The sequence below is a fragment of the Epinephelus lanceolatus genome, chromosome 2 (assembly GCF_041903045.1).
Source record: "Epinephelus lanceolatus isolate andai-2023 chromosome 2, ASM4190304v1, whole genome shotgun sequence".
Taxonomy (NCBI): Eukaryota; Metazoa; Chordata; class Actinopteri; order Perciformes; family Serranidae; genus Epinephelus; species Epinephelus lanceolatus.
Window position 1 is genome coordinate 35,735,499 of NC_135735.1, and position 19,077 is coordinate 35,754,575.

Consider the following 19,077-nt stretch of genomic DNA (forward strand, 5'->3'; position numbering starts at 1 on the left):
TCTTGAAGCTCATGGAGAGAATGCCAAGAGTGTGCAAAGCAGTAATCAGAGCAAAGGGTGGCTATTTTGAAGAAACTAGAATATAAAACATGTTTTCAGCTATTTCACCTTTTTTTGTTAAGTACATAACTCCACATGTGTTCATTCATAGTTTTGATGCCTTCAGTGAGAATCTACAATGTAAATAGTCATGAAAATAAAGAAAACGCATTGAATGAGAAGGTGTGTCCAAACTTTTGGCCTGTACTGTATATATATATATATATATATATATATATATATATATATACAGTGCTATATATACCCCATTATTGCATTCCCCATGCCCCCTCAATTTAAATATAGGGTACTCTGAAAGGTACGTGTGTCCATCTCAGGCTGTTTGTGGTGGCTCTCAGTCCCTTTCAGGTAGCCTGGCTGGCAGGGTGAGGAGAATGAGAGAGGCTTGTCGTGTAGTCAGATGCACTCTGAGGGTGACAACATGTTCCTGCTGTCCCTGGTCACCCCACCGGAGAGCAGAGTGGGCTGTGGCTCCATCCCTACAGACAGCAAAATGTCAGGGCTCCCTTCATCAGTACACTGAACTCTCAGCACCACAACAAGTTAGGTGTGAGCTATTCTGCTGCCTCTTTTCCTCTGTGTTTTCAGTATGTTTCCGCTATGCTAGGCCTCATTTTTTAGTCTACTTCCTTGCGGTGTGAACAACTTGAATATTCCCTGGTGGTCACATAATTATATGAACACACATACAAGCTCTGGCAACATTTTTTCTATAGATTGTGTTCGAAGCAATTTGTCACATGTCGGAAAGATTGATTCATGCAAAAAAAAAAAAGTTAGGGCATCAGCAGTTTCCATCTTGTTCTTAAAATATTTAATTGCTTTAATAGCTTTAGTAAACATAAACTGGACTTTTTACAATATATTTCTGGTTTACCACATTGCCAGTTCAGCTTTTAATGTGTACTTATCGAAGGAAATAAAACAGTTTGTATCTCCTGTAACACCTGGGAATAGCACCTTCACATCACCACTGCTAGGTCGCCGCATTTTGGTCTCATTTTATTTCAAGACAGGTGGTACACCACCACACAGCGTGAGTCAGTGATTTGGGATGCTCGCAGAGATATAAGATTGTTTAATGCCTTTGAAATGTCCGCCTAACATCCTGCACTCGCCCAACTGTATTTATAGAACTATGTTCTTCTATGTCAGGGTCCCAGTGAATAATAAAACACAGTAAATGGATCCCTGCTATGTTTAGGTGGCCTGACCTCCATTAGGAGGCAACCGCAAGACTGAAAAGGAGAAATCATGTGCATTTACTCCACACGTTCATGCACACACACACACACACACACACGCAAACATGTGCATGTCAAACCACAGTCTGTGTGTACATATAAAAACACTCAGAGGGATTTCTACACAGCTCTTTGAAATTCTGCACACTGAGCAATTTCCTTATCCCAAAACATTGTAGTGGGTCAGTCACAAAAACATTTACCCTAGAAGTGTCCTCAAACACTATCTGACTGAAAGCCACTGGATGTTTTCCACCAGGAAATTGGTTTATTTAGAAAAACAAAAATACCATGCTCTGATTTGTTTTCTCTCTTTTTCTGTTGGAATATGATTTTCCCTTCATATTTAGAGAGACGCATTTCCACAGTGAGGGTACAGTACAGCAGCTGCTGTTAATCTTAACAATCCCCACACTCCTATAACAAGTCAGGCTTACTCAAACAGGTGGCAGCAGTCGCTGTGTTCTGCCAGAATGACGTCCAGAGGTCTTAAACTGCATTCTGTTTTGTTGTTCTTTCTACAAAGATGTTGAGGAGCTCTCCTCTGGCACTACTTTTCTATTTCTCTCACTCCGTTTCCTCACTGTCATTCATACAGCACTGTCAAAGGGCTGGCTGAAATTTTTCTGTAAGGTTGGATTTTTGTCAAACCCACACCTCTGTGGCTTGTGCTGTTTTTTCCTGGTGCTGACAAATACCCAGCTGTTCAGTTCAGAGCACATTTATTTTTATTAGCCCAGCTACTGCATGGCTCTCGGGATGGCAATGCCACTTTTTCTGCTTAATCAAGTCAAAATCCATTTGTCTAATACTGTGGTTTATGACCGAATACCTGCAAGATGAAGTACATGCTCATCAACCTCAGCTGGAACCGTGCTTTGTGCTAATTAGTAAATGTTACAGTGCTAACATGCTAAGATAGGATGGTCAACGTGGTAAAGATACCATGAAATATCACTTTAAATAGTATATTAAAGGTAGTCTATACTATGCAGGGTTTTTCTAATGAACAATGTATGGACTCATACAGAGGTCATCGCTCTAAATCATCACTTATAACCCCAGTGTGTGGTGTTGTATTTTTCTGCAAAACCTCCACCCTCTGCCTGTATTTTCTTATTTTCCAATAATTTTGCTTTGCTCTGGATCATCCTGGGCACAGTGCGCAGGTGAGGTCAGGACTTTATGAAAAGGTATCAACCAGGTGCGAGACCATAAGCAGCACGTATCCAACGGGAAGCTACAAAAATTGACACAGCTAAAAATATATCAATCAATCAATTTTATTTATAAAGCCCAATATCACGAATCACAATTTGCCTCACGGGGCTTTACAGCATACGACATCCCTCTGTCCTTAGGACCCTCGCAGTGGATAAGAAAAAACTCCCCCCAAAAAACCCTTTAACAGGAAAAAAATGGTAGAAACCTCAGGAAGAGCAACTGAGGAGGGATCCCTCTTCTATCTATAGCAAATCTTCAGTTGGTTTGTGAAAGTTGGTGAAACTGATTACAAACAGCGACCTCTGGAACTTTAAATTAAAAAATCTTTTTGTTTTTTATATATAATTTAACCATTTGCAGTAAAACACATATATTTCACATTACCATTAATCAAGGGATTCCATATAATGTGTAAGAAGCATCATACGTATGCAGTTACTTGCACTGGCATTGGTTTTACATGGTACTTTTGTTAGGTTACAGTTGCCACACTATAGCCCTTTTTAAACAGGAATTGTGCAAATTTGCAGGAAAGCCCAATCAGCCTTCTTTAGCATTGGCAGTATAAAAACAAAACTGGGGAGTGCGGCAAAATGCCACCTACTTACTTTTGTTTATACAGAGTGCGCCTTTTTCTGGGCAATGGGGGGCGTGAGCAAGTAACGAGACGTGTAGCTCAGTGTGTGATGTAAACAGTGACGTGGGAGGGAAGCTGCGACTAGTCAGTCCTTCGGCAATTCTCTCATAAGTTGGCCCGTTCTTCATTGTCCTTGTCATCTTACGGTTAATGGCCTCCTCGTTTGCGAGGGCAAGGAGGGCGCACAATTCCTTGTCTCCTCAGTTGCTCATCTTTACAGTGTCTTTCAGGTTTGCGTTTCCCGTTGCGGAAGGCCGCCTCAGTCTTTTAAAACTAAAAGGGTTCCGCCAATATGACTACCCTACGAGGTGGAAAATTGGGCACCTCGGATCAACTCGCCAATCTGGCTCTTTGTGTCTAAACGCTCGCAGCTTGCCAGCAAAACAGCCCAACATTCGTGGAAAATCTGGCAGTGTAAAAGGGGCTAAAGTGACAACAAATAAGTTACCTCACTCAAGAAGGCTTCTCTGATTTTTACTATAGTGAACTAAATAAAAACCTGTGTCAGCCTGGAGGAAAAGAAAAACACATCTGCCTATCTTTAATTATATGCTATGCCTCTGAAAATTGTTGCTATTTGTGATAGTATTCTGTGATTCATAGAAAAAAAAGCTGCAGAAATGCAAGAACACTGACACTGTCCTTTAAATGTGAAAAGACGTACTATGTGCGGTTGAGTCATCGCAGATGATACAAATAGCAAAACAAAGGCAAGGATTTGCAGCTGTTACTGAGAGAAACAGATTATCTTAATTCATCTCTGATAGACCCTGTCAAACGCTGGGAGCACACTTACATCCTATTAGTAAGCAGCGGAGCCTGAGGGATGCAACAAATTGACAGGCTATCTAGTATTTATAATATTAAGGAACATGGCAATATGAACAACAATTGTCATTACCTATGTTTGCGTTTCCTCCTTTGAAGTTTTTCTTGTCCTCTTGGGCTTTCAGTCTTAACATGAGCACATACAGTGGTGGCAAGGTCTGTCTAAATATAACTCCGCTTGACAACAAGCTGGAACAGTAGATACCCTTTTACTTTGAAGAATTCCAATTACTGTCACTGTTTCCTCAGTGTGTGTGTGCTCATATGGGTCTGTGTGTGCAGTAGACATGAAACTGAGATGTGTGTCTGTGTATACTGTATATTTATGTATGGATGTGTTAAGTGCGACGCGCTCTTGTAAAATGTAACCTGAGCACATTACAACACACGGATCTGCCACATAGCAGCGTGTGTAATTCTGCAGTATTTTACAGTAATTATTTATTCAAGTGATGTAAAGGCTGTCCACAGAGTTGACCATCATCGTCTTCTGTTTTGCTTCCATAATGCATCAGTAATGGTTTTTAGTCACGCTCTCAGAAAGAAAATACAACAACAACAAAAAAAGCTGTGCCCAGGTCTGCTCCATTTAAGTTTCTTTTATTGCAACGTGGAACATCAGTGATTGTAGTAGCATCAGTGGGGATATCAAGGTATAACAGTACCTTGCACTTCATCACAGGACTTAGAAGAGAAAAGGCCATTTTAGATCTAACTAATCATCAATAAAATGATAAACGGTACATCATCCAACAAAGCAAACACAGGGAAGTGAAGAAAAACTACAAGACTCTCAAGAAAATCTCATGAGGAAAGAAATGGAAGACACCTGGTATGTGCCAGGTTGTCTTTATCTGTGTGGCTTTGTTCTTTGAAGCAGACAGTATGTACCTGTACTGATGACTAGAATTTTACTCAACTTGACATGACATGGGCCAGAGGACTTTTTAGAATAGACTGTGTCATCCTGTAGAGCAGCAGTTCATTGTAGAGCCGGGAGTTATTTCCTTCAACACACTGTGAATCAACCATGAAATCAATAGACATCAGCTGCAACAAGGAAGTGAAAGAGCAGTAATTACTTGCTGTAGACTAGCCAGCTTGCAGTAAAAATGGATATCCTACCCTGGTTAGATATGTCGTATCCTTTCTTCCTCATGGCCCTGCTCTTGAAATTGGTTTTGCGCAGCAGATCTGTGTGGCCAAGTTAAAGGTGGGTGGGTAACTCATCCAAGCTCAGTGGGCCAGCACACCTCACAGAACGCCCCTCATGGTGGATCTGTGGAGCATCCAAGATATATCACCCTTAACACAAAAGAGCCAATCTGGATTCAATTACAAAGCCAGGGGAGAGGGCTATTTATATCCAAACTCTCAGGCCTGCAAGACGGACGAGGTCACAGTACAGTTTGTAATTAACAGTTCACCCTCATTGACCTTAGAGTTGTGATTTACAGTACACAACACAAATAGCTTCATGTCAAGCTGCCGTCTGGCATGGTTGGGAGGTTACATATGTATAGGTTATTAATATTAGTAGTGTATGCTTGCTTCCACTACACATGCACAACACCCAAAAGACCCTGATGTTAAAACAGTCATGTGATGAGTCACACAGTGGGTCCCATCACCAGCTGCTCATACAGACAAACAACGTCAACGTAGTGTATATTAATTTAAAGACAAACAGTAAAGCAAACATTGTGAATGTAAATAAAATGAATTTAAGTGTAATTAAAGTGCTTGTGTGCCTTTACAATATGTGTACACATGATAATAACTAGCAAACCATAATAATTAATAATAATTCAACCATGATAAATTTAATCATATAGACTTTTAATGTATTCTCATACCATGGCTGGTATGATATCCTACAAGTTAGCGCCCCATGAATGACATTACATATTCAACATAAAGTTATGTACTTAAAGTAAAGTTGATGTAAAGTAGATTGATGTAAAGATGTAGGTTAGCTAAACTTTTAGGTTTAGGCACATGTTGCATAGGTTAGGTTTAGGAAGAGAAACATGGTGACGACGTACCGTAAAATGAAGGTGAAGACCGGTCTCCTGTGGGAAAGTTGTGTGTTTTGTGACCCATTATCGACTCCAACCTGCCTCCTTACGGGGACCGCTTCCTTCTTCACTCCTGTCAGTGCAATGGTCACATGATCAAAGCCATACCAAATGCATGGGTTATACACAAACTATTACGTGGTACCATGATTGCGTGGGATATGTATGATTTTTGTTGCACTGCTTTTCATAGGAAATGTATGAACAGTGCATGAGAACACCCTGACACTATAGAGGTTACACATAAATGTCACGATAGGACATTGATGTTAACTTGGACAAATTAATGAGTCTAAGAGTTTGATTTATAGAAAATGGATTATGTTTGTACCATTTTTATTTTGTTGGATGACTGTAATAGACATAGATAGTGTGTGCTTTGGAAAGGGGCCTGGTGCCTGTTGCATCTTATTTTTTGAAGTCTTGGCAAAACAGAAGGTCTCCTTTGTAATGTGCTTTGCTAGACAGCTGGGTTTTAAACAGAGGGCCCATACTGACCAAAAAAATTACTGTTTGGTAATTTAAATTTTACTTTTATTGTTTTTTTCTCCCCAAATTAAGATATATCTGAAAATACACATTAACATGAATTCAACGAATTATCAGCAAAGTCAAATTGGCCACTTTTTAAAAAAAAAGAAACAACAAAAAACAAACAAAAACATTTAATTTACAGTATACAACACTGATGCTAGCCTGCTAACTGTTAGCTAGCAATCATGTTAGCTAGCTAACACCAAATCACAGCACAGCACCTGTCCATAACAAGCATGATGTATAAACATATGAATCTGCCACAAGTATTATTTTAATAGCTTAGTATTGTATGCACCATAAATTGATATGGTTATTTATGGCACTTTAGGCCCAGTTTAATATGCAACTCAGTTTTATACAATCTATGTAGTAGGGGGTCCCTGCTCCGTTTCTCTTTCAGTTAAGGGGCCAATGGCCTGAAAAACATTGAAGACTCCTGCTCTACAGCATGCACTGTATAATGCAATGTGATGTACATATTAAGGCTGAGGCAAATACTCAGATGAAACAAGTACCTGGTACGCATATTGTACTTTTTTCAGCATGAGTGTCATCCGAGTAAAATGGGTCAATATCTGTACTAGTGATAAAGGAAAATCCTTATTTTGGTAACTGTGTTCATTGTCTTTCTCTTGTGACCAAAAATGATCTGAAGCTTAATTCTGAGGCTGTTCTGTAATTAGTTTTAAAATAAAAAAATTAATATAGCAACTTCTGATCAACTTATATTATGTCTGGCCTGACTTGTAGTGTTGCCCTCTGTCTGATGTTAACAACAGTCAGCTAGAGAATTTTATTATATTCTGACTACAGCATTCTCTCTTTCACCGTCCCATCTCTGCCTTTCTCCATTTCTCTCTCCATTAAGGTTTTACTGGGACTTGACCATGCTGCTGCTGATGGTGGGCAACCTCATCATCATCCCCGTAGGCATCACATTCTTCAAGGACGAGCACACGCCCCCCTGGATTGTGTTCAACGTGGTCTCCGACACCTTCTTCCTCATGGACCTGGTCCTCAACTTCAGGACGGGTATCGTCAAGGAGGACAACACGGAGATCATCCTGGATCCGCAACAGATCAAGATCAAGTACTTGCGGAGTTGGTTTGTGGTAGACTTCATCTCCTCCATCCCTGTGGACTACATCTTCCTCATCGTGGAGACGCGCATCGACTCCGATTTCTACAAGACGGCGCGCGCCTTGCGGATTGTCCGCTTCACTAAGATCCTCAGCTTGCTGCGACTCCTGCGCCTCTCTAGACTCATTCGCTACATCCACCAATGGGAGGAGGTAGGAAAGTGCACCTCAGTGTGTTTAATGTATGTGTTGTGCTGAATCTTGCCCACTTTTCTGTATGATGTGTATGATGCTACCCATTATGTAGGTGCTATTTTGAGCTGGCCTTGGAAAAGTGGAATCATGTGGACAAGTGGATTCACACAGAGAGAAAAAGACTGAGATTCAGAGAAAATACCAGGGAAATTACAATGATTGACAATCATACAAGCATTCTATTTGATGAGGCTAGTCAAACACATAGGGCTTCACTCCTTAAATCCATTTATAATCCAAATGGTATTTCCATGCTGGGGAATTACTGCAAGTGTGTTTGCAGAACTCTGTACTTTCCCTTTCCCCCTGGGAAGGAAATATGGATAGATGCTGCTTCTGATTACATCCACCCTTGAAAGGAATGAAGAGGCTCTTTTGCTGAACCCCAGTCACCAATAAGTTGATGAGGCCGGGATGTTGATTAGCATTTTCTCTCTGTGTGCCCATCCAGCTAGCAATGGGACCACAGAGCTCAGAGAGGCATTGCTGCGACACACGCATGATTATAATTGCGGCAATAATTAGAAAAGTTCCCATTGCTCTCACTGGATGGATCTTGTTGTTTAGTCTCAGAGGTAAAAGGTGCAAAGTGAAGCATCAGAGTCTCAGCATGGAGTCAACAAGAATACACTCCATAGAGAATAATATGGGACAGTCAGGGCTGCTCTGCTGGTCAGTCACAAAATAAAAGAAAACACTGGGTAATTTAATAAATGCAAGCCACGAGTAGGACTACTTCTTGGAGGCTCAGTGCTTCATAATAAACTGCTGTTTGTCATTCCACAGATCCTCCCTAACAATAACCAAAGCCCCCCTACAAGCTTGTATTTCTCAGAGACAATGGCAGTGCAGGGTGGAGGCTTTAGTTCAGGGTTTAGTGTCTCGATGAAGAGTGCTTTGACATAACAAGCGTGTATGGTCATAATACAGATGTTATACTGCTCTGCTGCAGTTCACAGTGTTGTTGATGTCAGGGATCAAAGCAACGTTTTCAGTTACTAGTCAGTTTGTATACCTCCACACCCAGAGGCCATTTAATAGATGGGTTGTGCACTTAACGTAAGCAGACCATATATCTCATTTATTACCCAGTAATGATTTTTGTGCCTGGATACATTTCACCCCATCACTAAATTAATTTTTTCAATTTACATCAAGGCAAGAAATGAAAAGTTATTTTGATGCTGTTTCATATTCTCGCTATTATAGATTTGGATGCTGTTTTGTTTTTGTTTTTTTGCTTATATTTTCTAAATCTACCTCAATTTTGGCATTTATAGTATTGGAAAAATACACATTGTTACTAGTAAACATTTGAAAGGTTCAGTTTCAGTTCACATAAAAAACAAAACTGTTACTCAGGAGATAGAGCATTAGGGTTGTGTACCATTCACATTTGTACTGATACCATCACCAGCAGCTCTGCAGAGCTCTGTTGCTGACTTCCAGTTTGGGGCGTTTCCCAGCATTTCACTTCTTGTCTAAATGTGGAGTTCTCACCCAGATGTGCTCTCATGTACTGGCGCACAAATGGAATTAATCTTTATCGGTAATCAGTAGTACCAACCTACTTCGGTCAGTACCGTTAGAAGTATTGAGTTAGTTGTCTACCATTCGCAAAGTCGGCAGTTTGACCCGTGGCCCTTGCACTCTACATGTCAAAGTGTCCTTGGGCAGGATACTGAACCCCAAATTTGACCCGTTGGCTATGCCATCAGGGTGTGAGTGCACATGATTGTTTATTTGATGAGCAGGTGGCACACTGTATGGTAGCCACAGTTACCTGTGTATGAATGCGTTGGGTGGTCGCTAGAAAAGTACTATATAAATGACGTCCTTTTACCATTCAGTTTGCATAGAGTATACTTGCTCCAGGACAATACATTGGAAAACAGACATCAACAGAACAGTCATTGGCCGCGTTTCCCAGATCGCTCTTAGCGCTAAGAGCTTCTAAAGAACACTCTTAAGCCTCCCGTGAAAGAAAAACGCATTTCCCAGATCGCTCTTAGCTTAAGAAGATCTTTCACTAAGGAGTTGTAAGATCGAGCTGACCCACTCTTAACAGCCTTCTTAGCGACCAAACGCTCACAGCTCCAGCCGCGGCAGGCACATTAATATGACACTAAGCAAGGAGACGTTAAAACAGTGTATATATTTTGTTCTGTTTTATACTTCAGGTTTATATTGTTTAGCATTAATTCATTCTGCAGGGAAACACGTGTCCTGACTGTGCATATTGAATCTTGAATCTATATGTTTTATGAAGACCCTGTGTGCGCTCAAAGCTGTGGCACAAGTTACACACCGAAATCAGGCGGAAGAAAAATAATAATAAGAAAAATAAGAATGAGGAATAACAAGTGTGTTCCTGTATGTGCTGTGCACATCAGGCTGGAAGAGGCACATGTGTCATGCTTGAGGCGCACATTACGCACACTTTACAATGTTACAATTTCATTTAGCAGACGCTTTTATCCAAAGCGACGTACATCTAAGTGTTAATACAACAAAAGCAAGATCTAGTTAGAAGAAAACATCATGATTAAGTGCCCAAAAGCAAAGTTTGAGTCCGATAGGACGTAGGTGCCAATGTAAAACATCTGCAGTCTGTTCAGTCAAGTGCAAAAGTGTTCGCTTTACATATGTCATGAGTAGTCTTTAGGAATAAATCATGAAATTATATCAATTCCCTGGGACCATCTGTGTGTAGATTTGACACCCTTACTTTATAATGTGCAATGTTTCACACAACACATGGCTGAAAAGGAAACCAAGTTTATTCCAACGTAAGATAGCCTAAAGCAGCACCTGGGACCCCTCCCATCACAAGGGTTCTGCATCACCTGCAATGAAGGGAGGTTGTGCAGGTGCAGGTGGTAATAGAGGGCCACCGGGTGAGGCCACCCCGCATGCGGACGCTGGGCCTTGAGCTTGAGAATGTGCAGGGGACGTCTTCGTCAGGCAGGCTGATGCTGAGGGGCAGGTTGGTTGGTTGAGCTGCTCTGGCCCCGCTCCCAGATGGCTCATCCTCACCCGAGTCACTGTGGGATGAGAGACCCTCATACCCGGGGCCATCTATCCCCCCCTCGATGCCCTCAGAGGCGGTCTTGCCAATTATTGACATGACCCTCTCCTCGTCAGGGGTGAGGGTAGTGTCGCCAGGTCCGCCACCACCTGTGCCCTGGTTCTCTCGCCTGGCACTTGCAGTCCTCTTTTTCGTTTGGCTCTGAAACTCCTGCCACTTCTTTCTCACCACCACCCAGTCTCACAGGCCGCAGGGGCTGGAGGCAGCCATTGTTTTCAGCGATGGCCAAATGCGGTTCTTGGCCACTATTTTTTTTCCCCTTTTGTTCCACCGAAGAGTGTGTCCCGCTGCTGCCATACTTCATCCACCAGGATGGTCATCTCCTCTGGGGTGAATGTAGGTGACCGGTTGGCCCGCTTGCGCCCTGCTTCTGCCATTCTGTCTTAATGTGTGCACCTATACCCACAGGTCATTTTATATCTGCATAAATGGATTAGTGCGTTAGGTAGCAGCGCTGTGTGTGACTTATGCGCTGATGAAGTGGTGGGTGATTGATATGCCTGACATCGATTGATTTAGTTTCAGCACCGCTGCAGTGGTCAGCTCCTGTTAAGAGCGTCTTAAAGAGCGATCTTAAGAAGGGCATTAAGAAGGCATCTGGGAAACACTCCAATCTTAGCGACCCTTCTTACCAAAGACGTTCTTAACTGAGCTCTTAAGTCCTAAGATCGCTCTTAACTGGGAAACGCGGCCAATTTAATTTGAATCTTTTTATTTGAGGCCTTTAATTGGGTTTCTGAAACACACACAAGTACATCATTTTGGTTCTTACAGACATATACTATACAGGCAAACCTTAAAATGATTCTGAAACAATGAATTAGATGAAGAACATTTTCAGATCCTTGGCTGGTTGTGTGGACATTTGTCTTAATTTCACATTCACATACTAGCGACACTGTATTGTTATCCATTAATTAGCATGTTTGCACACTGTTGTCAAAATACAGCACCACTCAGTGAGTCAGTAGGTGTGTTCACCTGAGTGCATGGCATTACATGGACAATTGGAAAGGTTGAATAGCAAGCTGATTGCCAATCAAACCACAATATCCCCAGACCTGCCCACAGGCATTCTGAAAAGTTTCTGGTTTTCAAATATTCAGCTGGCACTCTTTGTAGAACAGTGTATATAAGTGTGGCAACATTAATCATGCAAGCCCTCTGTGATGCCATTTCAAAGAGAGGAAAAGTTCAAATAAATCACTGGGGGAGAATCCCTTTGCCACCTTGTGCCTCCATGCACGCCTGCTGCTGTACTTCTGAGCCCAAAATGAAAGCAGGGATACATGCAGTTGAGGCCAGCCTTCATTTGAAAAGGGTGGACAAACTGACAGCGAGCTGTCACATGTTGAGGCTGTGCAATGAGGCAACAAAGAAAGGAGAGGAGAGAGGAGGAAATGATATAAGGAACTAAAAGGAAGGGGGAAAAAGTAAGACAGAAAAAGCAGTGTGGCCTTGCCTGCTGAACTTCCTTATAGACTCTATTGTTAAGTTGTGATGTACCACCGCCCCAGACTAGTCCTGTATTTTAGAAGGAAAGCAAGACAGGAAGATACGGAGAAAAAATAGAGCAACAATTCAAATTCATGTCATCACAAAAACACTACAAAAGACTTTGCAGGACAGTGATGACTTCAGCAGCTAAAAACCACCGAAACAATGGGACAAAGAGAGGGCACATTACACGCACGGAGCCAGCTGCCATTTACATGTTTTATGCCGGTGTGTGTGTGTGTGTGTGTGTGCATGTGTGAGGTTTGCTGATGAATGCTAGTTAGGCAGACAGAGTGAAAGGCCAGCTTTGCCTCAGCGCCAGAGTACTCCAGATGCAACCTCACAGAAATGTCATCTGTCACTGCAGAATAACTTGTCGCCAAGATCTCACCACCTGACTGACTTTTTGACTTTTCCTATTGACAGCTACACTTCAGACAATGCTTTGATTTTATGCAAACCAGCTGAACCAATGGTGTCACAACGCTAATCCAACTCATATTAGCCTTAGTAATAAGCAATATGACAATGTCGTTAATATAATATTATGTTGAACGGACTAATGGAGCCACTGGTGTGTGGGAGGGGGTAGAGTGGCATATGCTGTGTTTGTTTGCTTGAAAGTTTGTGTTTTTTGGGGTGACGAGAGGACACATAACAGAGTTAGTGTCACGAGAAAACTGACACTGCACCAATATCACAACATTTTGGATTTGATTGTGACAAAAGAGGTATTTTTACTGGCAGCAGGCGTCATTTTGAGCTGAACTTTGCCGAATGCCGTGTTTGGATTTATTACTGTCACTTGCTTTGTCCTTGACCATTGCTAATAACAGGCTAGACTAATTGCTGTTGGCTATATTGTATGTCTTTTCTAGTAAATATCACATTCTCAAACATGTTTTGTGTTTAAAAAGTAATCTTCCAAAGTAGAAAGATAACAAGTATGCTACACACTCATCTTTTGGGTGGTTACATCTTAAGTCTGATCTTGAGCGCACTAATATTTTTCGTGGTTTGTTTACATGAGTAAAAGAAGTACTTTTTGGGGGGGGGGGCATTTTACCTGTTATTGATAGTACAGTTTAGGTTAGACAGGAAAGATGGGGGAGGGAACCTGCACAGCTGCAAAGGCCTTAGCCTACATGGGTCGCACACGATTCAGTTAGAGTTAGACAGAAAGCTCCAAAGTTACATGATACTACTTAATAGTCAGCCGCTAGTTTTCTGTCGGGACACAGTGTTGTTTCACTCAGGAGCAGCTGTCGAGTCAAATCAGGCACCATGTGGTAATTCGGTGTACCAGTCTGGTCCAGTGTTTGGCTCAATATTAAATGTTTGAAAATTTTCACACGGGCCCAACCCTTCTTAACATTAGTATGAGTATTAGCATATTGAGTCTTGGAGAGAAAATGGAACTACACAGTAATTCTATTGTCACACTATACTGCCCTTGCCTGGGTCTTCACCTTGGGATCCGCCTACTCCACTGAGCTGACTGATTCATCTGGCAACATGACATTAAACAGCGGTTTCTCTGTTAAAATAAAAAATGATCCAATGAGCACCACGGGGGATTAACGATTTGTCAAACACCATGGGCGAGATTAACACTTTTGTCAAGCTTTTGTCAAGCAATGAGCTGGAGCCAATGAGAAGTAATAACACCAATGTCAAAGGCTATGGACAACATAGATGCTGCTATTGAAACTGTTCTAAATCCACAAATTTTCTCATTGTTGTCCAACATTGTAGTTAGTCTTGTCTTTGTGTATGTTGTCATGGCCTGGTATCAGTGTGGACTTAAAATGACGTTAGACTCAGATATGTTGGTCTCTAGTGACTGTTCAGGGAAGAGCAGGATGCAGTGTCAGACTGAAGATGTAAACAGAGTGTAACAAGTGGACAATTCTGATACCAGGCAAATACTGTCCTCAAATGTTTTTATTCTATTATTTTCCAAAAGATAAATATACAGTTATACACTGAAAACCGAAATGACTGTAGAAGGTAATTAATTTTCTGTTTCTCACAGAATGGAGGCACCATCCCTGTGACGACACTGCACTTTAGATTCATTTCCTGTATTTGTGTCAAGTGGGTTTCGCCATAGCCCTGCCTCCTTAGGAGACTAGCAGCGGCCATGAGTCTATTCATTTCGATGGGAAAAGTGAATGTGTGTACAGATTATGACCGATTATTTCGCTATATAGTCACAGACGTAAACATTTTTCACAAGCCACATATCTTCTGAACATTCTGACACTAAAATGACATTTTTCAGAAAAAGAAGCGAAAATTAACTTTGTTCAAGACCTCTGTCTCAGTAACACACTCTCATAAGATCTAGCATCACAGAATCTCTACCGTCTGTGGTGTTGAACTGCTGGTCCAGTTTCACTGCAGTGCTACTTACCTCACTTTTCAACTGGAGAAACAGAAATTAAAATAGACTTATATATGAAGCAATGAATCAGAAGTTAAAATCGAAATAAAACTTGTGTTTATTTGCCTAATATTGTTGTCATTGTTATTGTTTAACTGTTTCAGAAGGGGGAACAGAAAGTGTGATTAGACTGATATGATTTTGTACTGAATTGATATCAGACATTAAGCTAGTAGATAAAAACAAGTGTCAAAACAAGTTGCAAGCATTCAATGTGACTGTATATATAGTGTTGTATTGTTTTGAATCTGCTTTCATCCATCCACACAACATTTCGTCAACAGCCTATGGGATTTTTCCATGAATTTTTGATTATTGTAGAAAATAATCTCTGTGGCAAACAAACATTTGTGATGCTTACACGTTTAGTCTAGCAAGATAATCTTCATAAATAAACAACACAATTTTTGTAGCCTAAATGCAATCACCAGAAGTAGGAAGCTAAAATTAGGCTATAAACAAACTGCACCATGGTCACATGAATTAACATTTTTGCTACAATGAGGCTGTAAAGCCATGTTTGATGAAATGATGTCCTGTAGACTCATTAAGCTGCTTGTTAGCAATCGCCTTTTTTAAGACACATGAAAGTTTCAAAATTACACAAGTGGGGTATTCACTGACAGATTTTATGTCATAAAACATAACTATTTTACCACCATTAACAGTGTCAGTATAGCAAGCGCACAATGTTTCCACAGCAACGTGTTCTACCAGCGACACGGTGTTACCAGCTGTAATTGCCGAATGAGCTGAGGTGCTAGCTAACTAATGTTAGCTCCCTCCTGAACTGGGTGGTGTGCATTGCAGACCCACAACCTTTGGTGACTGGATGTTGGGCAGTGGGCACACATTAACATGGCTGGCCAGCTGTCTGTCAGCAAAGCCAAGAGAAAATGAAATAAAAGGCAAAACATTTACATCACAAAACAATAAAAATTTCCCCACCTCCAACTGGATGGCGCTTTGAAATGCAGCTCTAAGGCTCACTGAGTCAAAGGGGTGTCGGATTAAAAGGAAAGGCCTCCTGTATATCATGTCTTTCTTTTCTTCTCAAAAATGAACGGGTTACGTAAATGTTAATGGATGTCAGCTTTTCGCAAGCAAAATTAACCAAAGCTGACATCCCTATACAGAGCATATCAGCAACATGTTCACTGACAATGTATTAAATTTGTTTTCCATCACAATAAAAAGTTATGCAATACATACCGTCCACTCATAGTGACTACAGCATAATCCAACATTAATTATGAAGTTATATAGTTATGAAAACAGTTTAATAAGATACAAACATCCTTTTGAGGAGACAGGGTTCATTCGCTGTAGACCTGTGATGGCTCAATGTCCTCCACAAGGCAAAGCTTATTTATTTATTTTACTCATATTTCACAAGAATCTGCAAGCTATAAATAATCCTGCACAGATTCATTTTGGAATGTTTTTGTTTGAGTTTCATTTCCTCCTCAGTAAGAAGTCACACAGAGGACACTTCTTCCAGGAAGTGTTGAATACAGCTCAGTGAACTGTACTGCATGGTTTCATGCCTCGTAGAGTGATACTGTTGGGAGCAAATTTTAAAATTAGAATCTTTTTTCATGTACTCTCTGCGGCGAGTAAAGCTTTTCAGGAATTCAGAACAAGACAAAGGAACAATAAAATAAAATGTCAGATAAAAGATGGAGAAGCAATTCCTACCAAAACCAGGGACAAAACAAGCTGATATGTGGTGCAGGTGAAATTTCAAAGGGAGGTCATCAGAGATTTCAGGAGTGGGCATAAGACTGTTGTCAAAAATAGATTCACAAACTCATAGTAGTATAATTACTATAGCAGCCGTATAGAAACCTTTGTCAAAGGGTGACTAAGCCAATCATTCGCTTCACATCCTCACTCTAAAAATTGCACCAGTGTGACCTGCACTTTCACAGCAATAGGCCGGTCAGCACGTCATAAATCTGTTTCATAATCCTTTGGGGACAGTTAGCTAACCCTCACATGTAGTATCGTCCTCGGTCAGAGTGTCACTATTTTATAAGTGAAATAACAACATGGCTGAGAGACATAAAGGTGCTGAATCTACTGATGTCTCCTCAGAGCCACAAGAAAGATTTTTGCTTCCCTTAGCTGTGGTTTTATGAAACTGCTTGACAGGTCAAGGAAGTAAATCATAATCTGACATGCACACGTGAACGTAAATATTTGGAAAATACTTAATCACTGAGTGCATTGCTGTCGGTATATAATTCATGTATATGTATTCATGTCGATTGTGTTTTCCTGCATTTGAGTACATGCGTGCTTTTGCTGCCTTTGTTGACATGGACTATAATTGCATGTGCTTAGGAGAGCATACTGTGCTAGTAGCCTGAAGCTTAGACATGTTGGCACATAACCACAAATTGCTGAAGTGTCCTTGAGTGCGATGCTTGACCGCCAAACTGCTTCAGTGGGGCCTCTCAGAGGACAACACAGGGGATTTTGGGTCAAAGCAGAGCTACATTCTTTAATGAATTGCCGTCAAACATACAACAGCTCAATGAAGTGATTTTTGAGAATAAGTATAGCTACTCTAGTAACTTCATATCAAACTGTTAAAGTACTTTTTTTCTCCACTATTTGTTTTCAAGCTTTAATTACTGCAGATTCACTCATACTTTTACTTGAAGTATATTTTGATGCTAATACAATGTTGTAGTGCTCTTTTACTTAAGTAAAAGATATGAGTACTTTTCCCCCATTTAGATGATGGCTATCTCTCAAGCATTATAATATAATAACTCAATTTTTAAGATTATTTTGAATTATTTGCCATTAACCCACTTTGCTTAGTGATATTTAAAAAAGAAAAATAAGTTTGGGATCTAACATTTATGTTGTCTGGACTGTAAAAGGCTTGTTCATGAAGTAATGTAAAGCTTGTACCAGTGTGTCTTCACAACTTATTAACTTTCTCATAGTTTGGGAATGGCAAAATTTAAATACAAAGCCAAAAAAGCTCATGAGACATTTCAGGGAGTAAAGTGACGTCTGAAACTGCAATCGTATCATCTTCCCCTCCTCAAAGTCTCTAATTTGAGCACCACTAACACCATCAGTATCCCTTTGCATAACTGAAGCAATGTCCTGATCCCCCACCAGCTCAAAGAGCTGCATCTTCTGTCCTTTTTAATCACAGCTGTCATAAATTAGCTGATTGCTTCCATTTCCTCTCCAAACACTTGAGATTTAAGAGGGTTTTTTTTTACGACTGCCATGTTGACAGAATGTTTACAAACAAGGAGGTTTTGGTGGTGGTGGTGGCTATACGCCAGTGATAACACTGTCATGCATAATGGCATTCAGCATGGTGTGCAGATATCCATCACACAAACACGGAGCAGACTGCCGTTATGCCGTCTCCCCTGTCTCCCTCCTGTCAGCTTCCTCTTGTCACTTTTCATTGGGATAAAAATAAGGCTGTGACCGGATATTCTCCTCATTGGAGTTGTCTCCTGTTGACGAACCAGTGACTTGGATGAGATTAGTCATCCTGTTAAATCAGATTCAAGGCAGTGCACTAATGACTAAGCTCTGAGGGCTTCCTCCCATCGTGCCTGATGCCTACAACATAACCGTCTCGACTGGCCGACCCAGTAAACGTTGCTTTTAGCGTGGATGGAGATGAATTCATGAGACAGGAGCTGAAGCCTCTACTGAGGGAGGCAGGGAGTTTAAGAGACAAAGAAGAAGATATTTTATACACGGTTCCTGTGGATCCATAAAAGGTCTTAAAAGGCAATGAATTCATCTATCCATAAATAAGGCATCATTAGTGTAAAAACGTCTTTAAATCTTTTAAAAGTCTTAAAAATGCCAAGGCATAGGAAGCAAGATTTTATGATTTTCTTCCGGGTCTGCGTCTGTAAACTCTTAAGACAATTGATAACATCTATTTTTTGATATAATTTACTGAATGCCTCTGACATTAATATCATACAGATCAGGATAGCAGAACCAGCAACACTCATATTTTGTTTCCGGCTGTATTGCTGACCACAGATGATATAGTGTCTGCTAGTTAGCTGTCACTGTACCGTGGATGACATGTGTGACAAGTGCAAA

At 40.8% G+C, this 19,077-nt stretch overlaps 1 protein-coding gene across 1 annotated transcript in view; it reads left to right on the plus strand.

Moving 5' to 3' along the window:
* hcn4 (hyperpolarization activated cyclic nucleotide-gated potassium channel 4) overlaps positions 1-19,077 on the plus strand; it is a 95,430-nt gene that overhangs the window by 18,234 nt on the left and 58,119 nt on the right. Inside the window, exon 2 of the mRNA XM_033639355.2 lies at positions 7,477-7,900. Coding sequence (XP_033495246.2) covers positions 7,477-7,900 — 424 coding nt within the window. The remainder of the gene's footprint in view (positions 1-7,476; positions 7,901-19,077) is intronic.